General features: G+C 39.6%; 1 protein-coding gene across 11 annotated transcripts in view; it reads left to right on the forward strand.

The window, feature by feature from the left end:
• Positions 1 to 9,916, forward strand: part of ITPR1 (inositol 1,4,5-trisphosphate receptor type 1) — a 404,888-nt gene that overhangs the window by 216,065 nt on the left and 178,907 nt on the right. For all 11 annotated transcript variants that reach the window (XM_014585765.2, XM_027769774.1, XM_014585767.2 and 8 more), the window contains 3 exons: positions 1,542 to 1,742; positions 3,499 to 3,750; positions 8,015 to 8,140. In XM_014585765.2, the coding sequence (XP_014441251.1) occupies positions 1,542 to 1,742; positions 3,499 to 3,750; positions 8,015 to 8,140 (579 nt within the window). The remainder of the gene's footprint in view (positions 1 to 1,541; positions 1,743 to 3,498; positions 3,751 to 8,014; positions 8,141 to 9,916) is intronic.

The raw sequence follows: 9,916 nt of genomic DNA on the forward strand, positions 1-9,916 counted from the left end.
CTCTGTGGTCAAATGAAAAGAAAGAAAGGAAGCTAAATAAAATGTTTTTTAAAAAATCCACAGGAAAGCTAAGAGAGTGAAAGAATTCATATATAGAAAAACAAACTCAAAGTCTGTCAGGGAAAAGATAGACAACCCACTTTTTTTGTTTTCTTTTTTTAATTTGCTATAGTGCATGTATACTCACCAGAGAGATAGGGGGGGAAAAAAAAGTGAGAAAGCACTTCCCAGGAAGGAGGGCTGTGCTGCAGTCCCTTCTCCTCGGTTCTTCTTTCAGAATTTTAGGCATGCATGCACATGCACCCAGTGTATTTTTCACACTTCTTTGTCAGGACTTGAACTGTACAGTCGTCCAAGTGAGATCTAGCTATCTTCACCACATCACTGACTGACCCCAACTCGCTTTTTAGGAGGCAGAAAATTTGAATAGATACTCTGTAGTAGAGGACTTCCAAAGGGCCAGTATATTTGACAAGGTACTCAACACGATTAGTCTTCTCAATGCAAAAGAAATTATATATGCACGATACAATGTGACTAATATGAAGAATACTGTCTATAGGAGTTTTGACAGGGATATAGAACAGCTGTAATGAAGAATGTAAATTGTTAACATTTTTCAGAAACTGGTTAGCAGTATTTTCTAAAGACAAACATATTTATACTCTGTGACTTAATGATTCTGCTCTTAGGCATACACCCAACGAAAATGTTTAAGTTTACCAGAGACATGTACAAGAATGTTCAGAACAGTACTATTCGTCATTTAAGTAGTGTCACTACTTACCAGTAAAATAGGTATTACGGGACCAACAGATAGTGTAATGGCTGGCTACGTTGCTGAACTCCCATGTAGTCAACCACGGTTCAAGTCCTGGACCTGGTGGCTTAAACTCATGCCAGGCATGTGTGCGTGTGTGCCCAAGATCCCAAGAGGAGAATGGAGGAGAAGGGATTGTGGTGTGGCCATCTCCCCAGGGGGTGATTTCTCGCTTTCTGTGTCTCTGTCTATCTCTGTCTTCCTGGCAAGCGCATGCGCCTTATAGCGAAAACCTCTCCAGGAAAAAAAAAAAAAAAAAAAGGTATTCCCCCAGATGACCATCAACAATAGAATACACAAATACTTTGTCATATATTCTTGCAATGGGGCATATGTCTCTGTGAAGAAGAGTATACGAGGTTCAGGAATAGGCAAAATTAACTTGTGGTTATAGAAGTCAAAATAGTAGTTCACTTTTGGAGCAGGAGATAAAGAAGGTCTCTCTTTTTTTTTTTCTTGATCTGTCTGCTTGATGTTTCTTTTGTAATTCGTTTAGCTGATTTCTAATGATTGGTTTACTTTTCTGTGTGTTTATCATATGCATATAAAAAGTTCATGAAAACAAGATAGTACAGAAATGAGGATGGAAAAAGACACTATTATGAGTTGAAATGCTTCTCTATGGGAGTTTTGAGTGGGGTCTCCTTTTTCTCACTTTTTAATTTGTTCCGGTCTCCTTTTGACCATTTCCCCGTGTTCTTGTTCCTCTTTTGTGTGCCAGATCCTGGAGGCAGTGACAATGCAGCACATCTTCATGAACAACTTCCAGCTTTGCAGTGAGATCAATGAAAGAGTCGTTCAACACTTCGTTCACTGCATAGAGACCCACGGTCGAAATGTCCAATACATAAAGTTCTTGCAGACAATCGTCAAGGCAGAAGGGAAATTTATTAAGAAATGCCAAGACATGGTCATGGCAGAGGTGACAGTTACATATTTCTATACACCTTTCTCTGGTGTTCTATAGAAACATGAATATTGTTTCATCTCACCTGTATGAGTGGGCACCCTCTTCAGGAGCCTGCAGTGTGGGCAGTGAGCAGAACGTGAGAGAGAGAGAGTGTGTAATTTTGTGTTTGTGAGTTGAGGCTATAGATATAGGTGAGTCTGATCCAAATTTTCATAGCAGTAAATCTATTAATCTAAGGAAGTTTGGCTTGGATTTTTCTTGTGGCGGGGGTGGGGGGAGAGGGTGGGTAACAGAACTAGATGATGAACCCGAATAGAGTGAAGTTAGATTAAATGTGGTTAGGACCCAGGGAGCCAGAACAACTTCCCTTCTTGTGGATCATGACTTTCTCTTTAATTAATTAGGTTGAAAAATGTTTGCTTGGTGCTTCACGCAGAGGAGTTGGTCTGTGTAGTCAGTGGACAGTCTCATTTGGTTCTGTTCTGGAAGTTACATTCTATGGATGTCTCTGGTCAGAAAGGCTCACTGAGCCACACACGACCGGCTTCCACACATGTTTACTCCTTCTAACTTTTTAAGACATGAAATCTCAACTAAATCTTCCCAGCACTGGATTTATAATCCTGTCTCCCACGATTCCAGTGGGAGGTAGGGTTGCATGATTAAGAGAGTTGCCTAGACCTGGGTCCCACAGAGGTGGGCTGTCCCTCTTTCCTGGCCGTGTGATTTGGGATGTGTTTCTTGGTTTCTCAAACCAAGAGGAGTGGGTACTTCTGTTTAAATGACAGTATAGCAGTATCCGCTCAAAATAGTTGGCATGGGGGTTAAATGAGGCCATGATGACAGTAACAGCCCACCTTTTTTGGAAATCTACCATACTCCAGGCACTGTTCTACGTAATTTGTATATACTAGTTTATATAATGTTCATAACATCACTATGTGCTATTGTATTTATCTTTATAGATGAAAAAATTGAGTCACAATGAGGTTAGGTGGTCCATCTAAAGAATTTATCTTGGTGTCTGTCACATAATTAGAGCTTATTAAAGTTGATCATGCATAACGACTATCCTCTGGAGGACTTATTTTGACTTTTGTGTCAGCCCTTTTTGGATATTTGGCATTTCATGTGCTGCTGAGATTAATGGATTCTTAAATAGATTCATGAAAAGCTATCTCGTTGGAGAGAAGTTATGAATAAGAATACCTTGACTCTTGGATAGGTGTTGAAATGGAGGCATGTCTTATTAGAAGTAGGTAATTTGTGATTGAAGAGATAAGACAGTGGATGAAACACTAAGGGAGATACTTGGTAAAGCATTGAAAAAAAAAAGGAAACATTTTAAATAGTAGTACCTTTTTGCTGCTTCTAATAATGGCCTGATTATTAGGTTTGAAAATACAAGAGTGAGCTTGGATTTCTACTTGGTAGGAAAACACTGGTACACACACTCTCCACCTGATAGTTCTGTGGTATTTTTCTGTGGATTAAAATTTATCACCTGGTAGGAAAACACTGGTACACTCTCCGCCTGATAGTTCTGTGGTATTTATCTGTGGATTAAAATTTATCTGTGGATTAAAATTATGATGCTGAAGAGCTGTAGTTCAGTCATGTCATGCATGGGCTTGAAGTGAGTTTAGTAACACAGGAGAGACTTTTTTGGAAGGTATATGCTAACAGAACATGTCTCTATCTCTGTAAATAGATTTTTTAAGGCTGCCCCATTTAAACTCATAATTAAAGAAACCTGTGCTTTTTGTAGCTGGTCAATTCCGGAGAGGACGTCCTTGTGTTCTACAACGACAGAGCCTCTTTCCAGACCCTGATTCAGATGATGCGGTCAGAGCGGGACCGTATGGACGAGAACAGCCCTCTCATGTACCACATCCACTTGGTGGAGCTCCTGGCCGTGTGCACAGAGGGCAAGAACGTCTACACAGAGATCAAATGCAACTCCCTGCTCCCTCTGGATGACATTGTCCGCGTGGTCACCCACGAGGACTGCATCCCTGAGGTGGGTGAGCCAGGCATTGGACATGCCCATCTCGTCTCTCTCTAAGTGGCACATAGGGGCAGGGTCTGGTGGGAGATGTCATGGTGGCCCAGGTGAGCCCCACAGTTTGGAGACCTGCAGCTCATTGTATAGTGGGGCTTCAGCTCAGTATTTTCTTGAATGTTGATTTTGTGTGATAAGAATATGGAGAAAGGCCAGCTAGCTGGTGGTTGGGGTGCTAGACACTTCCACATGGCTGACCCTGGTTCAAGACCCGAACCTGGTGACTTGCTTTCTCACTTTTCCTCTCTTTCTCTCACTCTCATTCTCTCTCTGATCAAATTAAAATAAATGAATGAATAAATAAAATTAAGTTAAAAAAAAAAAGAATACAGAGAAAGTTAGTCTTTCCTTCCATCTCCTAAAGAAGAGTAAGAAAAAAACTTCAGCTCTCTGGGTCTAATTCAGTCTGCTTAGCAAAGAGAATGTGATTTGAAAGAACTTCCTAGAAATGAGATGAAGAATGGATTTAAATACAGTTCGTATGGAGATTAGCAGATGGCGTAATGGTTACATTGCTGAACTCCCACATAGTCAATCACGGTTCAAGTTCTAGACCTGGTGTCTTAAAACTCATGCTGGGCATGTATGTGTGAGTGACCAAAATTCCAAGAGAGGAATAGAGGAGAAGGGGTTGTGGTGTGGTCATCCCCTTTGTGGGGTGATTTCTCACTTTTTGTCTCTGTCTCTCTGGTGAGTTCATACACCCTATAGCAAAAATCTCTCTTAAAAAAAAAAAAAAAAAGGAGGGAAGGATGTACAGTTCATATGAATCCGAGGCTTAGTTTGTAAATTGATTCCTTAAAATGAAAACTCTTAATACAGAAAAGCAAATACAGGGCTGAATATAAGAGACGGTTCTCCCAATGAATTTGTTATTTTTATTTCTTTAGATATTTAATTATACATTGGCTAATATAGTTTTAAAAAAATGAAAACTCTTATTGCAGAAATAATAAATGACCATTATAAAAATGTAGGGACTATGTATAATCGATAAGAAAGTAAAAATCTATAATTCCACCATCCAGTAATGAGTATCTGTTAAGTTTTGAAGTTGACTCTTTCAGGCTCTCTCTTTAAAAAATTGTATATGTTGGCTAGTAACAACAACAACAAAATAGATAATACAACATATAATTTTTCCTTATATGTTTTAAAGTATTTATTAGCTTATAGTATAAGCTAAATATACATAGGATTATAGCATATGTAATATATACCAAATATTTATATCATTATGTTTTAAGATTTATTAACAAGTTAGTGGATTTTGAGAAGTTAAAAAATCAAAGGCTATGAAAAGTCTCCTAATCTACTCCTTTTGCCCACCCCATAGAAAATAATTTATAGTGTGCCTGTTTGTCTTTATGTCTTCACAGTTTGTGTGTGTGTGTGTGTGTGTGTGTGTGTTTTATTTAACTTTATTTACTTATTTAACTTTATTTACTTATTTTAATTTGACCAGAGAGAGAGAGTGTAAGTGAGAAAGCAAGCCACAAGGTCCGAGACTCATACCACGGTCAGCCAAGTGGGAGTCTAGCACCCTTAAACACCATGCCACCTGCATAAAATTCTGTTGTACATATATACTGCAATTATTCTCTATGCATGTTGGACTGTTGGATCATCGGAAAAGTCATGATGTTTTTCCGTGCAAAAGTGCATCATGACTTTTCCGACAACCCAATATAATGAGATAATTTATAATGAGATAATGAGAGTAAGAAAAGAATGATGAGCTTGCTTTTTTCTCACAGCCTTGCCTATAGAATATGCTACCAGACTTTCTGAATTTTCATGGATCTGATAGATGGAAATGGTATTTCAACATTGTTTCAATTTATAGTTCTCTTACTATGGGTAAGACAAGTAGAGTATTATCACTAGTATTAGAGATGAGGGAAGTACAGTATTAGTTGTTTTTTACCATTTTATGTACATAAAAAGGACAGAGAAGAATATAAATTTTTGTTGTATGGGACCAGCATGATTGTAAAGAGAACAGCTTTGTAATCCCACAAAGGCCAAGAAATAAACCCAAAATTCCCCCATGTCCTTACCCTGCACTCATTTTCCCTCAAAGCACTCCTAAAGGTAATCATGAGTGACCTTTTGATTAAGTTTATTTCTGTTATGAAAAAGAGACAGAGACAGGCATCCCAAGCAGAGTCTTCACACCATGATCCATCCTCAGACTCATCTGGCCCAGATCACAGACACATGCATCCAGCATGCTCCGGGAGGTCCCAAGGCATGAACCAACAACTTTTCCATCTTCGTCCACCACTGTGCCACATCCTGACCCCATGAGCTGATTTTTACAAAGTCCCCCAGTTGTCTTTCTGTATATATCCCTAAATAGTATAACTTATTTTGTCAAGTTTTGAACCTTCTTTATGTATCATGCTGTGTCTTCTTTTGATCAGTCTTCCGTTAAGGATCACCCATCCAGATGTATGTGGCTATATCATCTCCCTTGTTTTAGAGCTTTTCATTTCTACCTGGCGCCACATTGTGATTTCCTGTTTTTCCGTTGATGCTCAGTTTGAGTGGTTCTGACTATTGGCTGTTAAGGTCATTGTATGTGTTCTGGTCCACATGTGCACACTTCTCTCTCTGACATATACTCAGAAGTGCTGGCTTATAGGGAGTGCTTTTTTTAAAAAATTCCACTTGGTAATGTCCAGCTGTTTCTAGCATTGTTATTCTGGTTGCCATCTCTCCTCTCCAGAGGTCTCGGTGCTCTACTGTCCTACCACCCTTGGTATTATCAGACCCTTTACTGTTTTTTTTTTTTTAATTCTATGTTTCTATAGGGATATCTCATCGTGGTTTGTTTTGTTTCAATGTTTAGAAACTGCATGGAGGTAGTTGCATGCTCTACAGTGTACCCACTTAAAGTACACAATCCAGTGGGTTTTAATATATTCAAAGAGTTGTGCAATCACCATCACAATCTAACTATAAAATAATTTTTAAAACGTTTATTTATTTGTTTATCTGTTTCTTGTGATTTGTAAGTCACCAGGTCTGGGATTTGAACCATGGTCAGCCATGTGGAATCCAGTGCCTTAACCACCATGCCACCGACTAACCACGCTACAGAATATTTTTAAAATCCCCGAAAGAAGCCCCACGCCTGTTAGTAGTCGCTCCTCATTTCTTTCCCATATCTGTAGCTCTAGGCAATCACTGATCTTGCTGGGTTTATGCATTTGCGTATCTTGGCCATTCGGTAGAAATAGAACCATACAATTTGTAGTGTTTTGTGACTGGATTCTTTGACTTAGCATCCTTTTTTTCAGTGTTCATGCAGGATTGAACGTGTTTCAGCATTTCCTTTTTTTATATTGCCAAGTAACATTTCATTACATAGGAATATCATGTTTTCTGTTCATCCGTCAGTTGATGGACATTTTGATTTCCACTTTTTGACTATTGTGAATAATCTTGCTATGCATGTTTCTGTAGAAGTATTTTTGTGTGTGGATACATGTTTTTATTTATCATGATGGTTTTAATTTTTCCTTAATTACTAAATGAAGCTGAAATCCTTTCCATGTGTGGTTTTTCTTTTTATTTTTTTTTGACATTTTATATTCCTTTAGGAAAATATTTGATCACATTTGTTGTCTTTTTTTTTCTCTCAAGGCATCCACCTTGTACGCACAGATCTGTAGGCATTCCTTGTTGTTATATGCAGTGCTTCTTCCTCTAACCCATACCATTTCACCTTTTTTTAAAGAATAATTTATTTAATTTCATTTATTCATTTTTTAAAATTTGACCAGAGTGACACAGGGAGAGAGGGAAAGTGAGAAAGCAAGCCACCAGGTCCGGGACATGAGCCACAGTTGGCCCTGTGGGAGTGTCTAGCGCCTTAACCACCACACCACCTGCTGGTCCCACCATTTCACCCTTTTCAGAGTGCTTTTCCATGAACAGAAATTATTTTTATGTAGTCATATTTGTTCCTTATCTGTGGTCAGAGTTTTTGAATAATTCTTTACCTCACGGTCATGAAAATATTTTCTTCCCAGTCCTTTAGAATTTTGAACTTTATAATTGGAAATATTGAATATCAAAAAATAATGATAGAAATGAAAGCAGACAGGGGAAAATGGAATGAGGATCTCAGTCCATCCTCACAAAGATGAAGCAGCAAAGCAATTCCATATGTACCAGCTCAGTTTTTCAGAAAAATCTTGTTTCTCTCTTCCAGGTTAAAATCGCATATATTAACTTCCTGAATCACTGCTATGTGGATACTGAGGTGGAAATGAAGGAGATCTACACCAGCAATCACATGTGGAAATTGTTCGAGAATTTCCTTGTAGACATCTGCAGGGTAAGGCTTTGGGGAACTAAGGAGAGGAGGGGTGTGTGTGTGTGTGTGTACACACATGTATGAACACATGCACCTGGCATCCCATGCAGACGTAAGGAAAGCAGTCACACCGTCTCTGTTCCAGTTCATGGCACAAACAGGCTTTGTGGTTTTTTTCATTCTTTCTCAAGTCTCATTTCTTCCTACCTTGTGAATGACACTTGGGACATCTTAAGATGAAATGTAGGGTCAGCAGCTGGTGTGGAGGTTAAGGCAACTGGACTCCAAGTGGCAGACTCTCCAGTTTGAGTCCCAGACCCAGCAGCTTGAAAAGCACACCAGGCACATGTAAATGTGTGCCCAAAATTGCAAGAGGAGAAAATAGAGATGGGATTGCAGCATAATCATCCCCCACAGGGAGTGCACACATTCTCTCTTCTTCTCTTCCTCTCTCAAGTGTGAGTATCCTCTAGCAAATTAAAAGGGATTGCAGCATTCCCATGCCCCGGGGGCGGGGGGGGACGTGATTTCTCACTTTCTGTCTGTCCATCTCTCCAGTGAGCACATCCATCCTATAGCAAAAATCTCTCTCAAAAACAACAACAACAACAACAATACACCAGACACAGGGACCAGCAGCTAGCATAATGGCTATGTCGCTGGACTCCCATGTAGTTGACCACGGTTCGAGTCCCGGATCCGGTGGCTTAAAACTCATGTTGGGCATGTGTGCATGTGTGCCCAAGATCCCAAGAGGAGAATGGAGGAGAAGGGATTGTGGCGTGGCCATCCCCCCTGGGGGGTGATTTCTCGCTTTCTGTCTGTCTGTCTGGCGAGTGCATGCGCCCTATAGCGAAAACCTCTCCAAAAAAAAAAACAAAACCCAACAGACACGGGCCAGCAGGTGATATGATAGTTAAGGCACTGGATGCCCACATGGCCAACCACAGTTTGAGTCATGAACCTAGTGGCTTGAAAATCACACTGGGTGTTATGTATGTACATGACCAAAATCCTGAGAGGAGATTGGAAGAGAAGGGTTTATGATGTGGCCATCCCACATAGGGAGTGATTTCTCACTTTATCTCTCTCTGGCTCTCTCTCCCATGAGTATATGTACCCTAAGGCAAAAATTCTTAAAAATAAATAAATAAAATAAAATAAACCAAAAAAAAAACAAAAAACAAAAAACAAAAAACCTACCAGACACAGATGAGCACAACTGCAGGATCCTGATGGAATGGAGAATTAAAAAAGAAAGAACATGGCATGGTCTGACCCGACTGAGGGGTGCTTTCTCACTCTCTTTATGTCTGTAGTGTACACTCTCACATTTCAAAATACATACATACATACATATATATGTACCTACTATTTTGATCAGTGTGGCATATCAATAACATTTTTTAGTGAATCAAAGAGTGTTATAAAATTGGAGACTCTCAGACATCTTAGGCCTCGGTGCTGTATCTAACTCTCTTGATTATATGGTTTAGGAAACCATGGCCTCGGGCAGACTAATGGCTTACCCACAAGGGCAGTTCACTTTCAGGGTAAATGTTAGGCCCTGTTGTTACTGTGCCTCTTCCTGCTCTCCGGGGCTTAGACCTGTCAGAGATGGGTGGACAGTCGAGGTAATGGCCTGGTCTGTCCCCTCAATGTGAGTCAACACCATGGTACTCAAGCTGATTTGCTTCCCTTTAGCCATGATATATTTTTTATTTTTGTTATTTTTTACATAGAGGAAGTGTAGGCCTATGGGCCTTTACTGTTCCTTTGTTAAGGGTCTTCAGCAGG

The sequence above is a fragment of the Tupaia chinensis genome, unplaced genomic scaffold, assembly GCF_000334495.1.
Source record: "Tupaia chinensis unplaced genomic scaffold, TupChi_1.0 Scaffold000089_1, whole genome shotgun sequence".
NCBI classification, from domain to species: domain Eukaryota; kingdom Metazoa; phylum Chordata; class Mammalia; order Scandentia; family Tupaiidae; genus Tupaia; species Tupaia belangeri.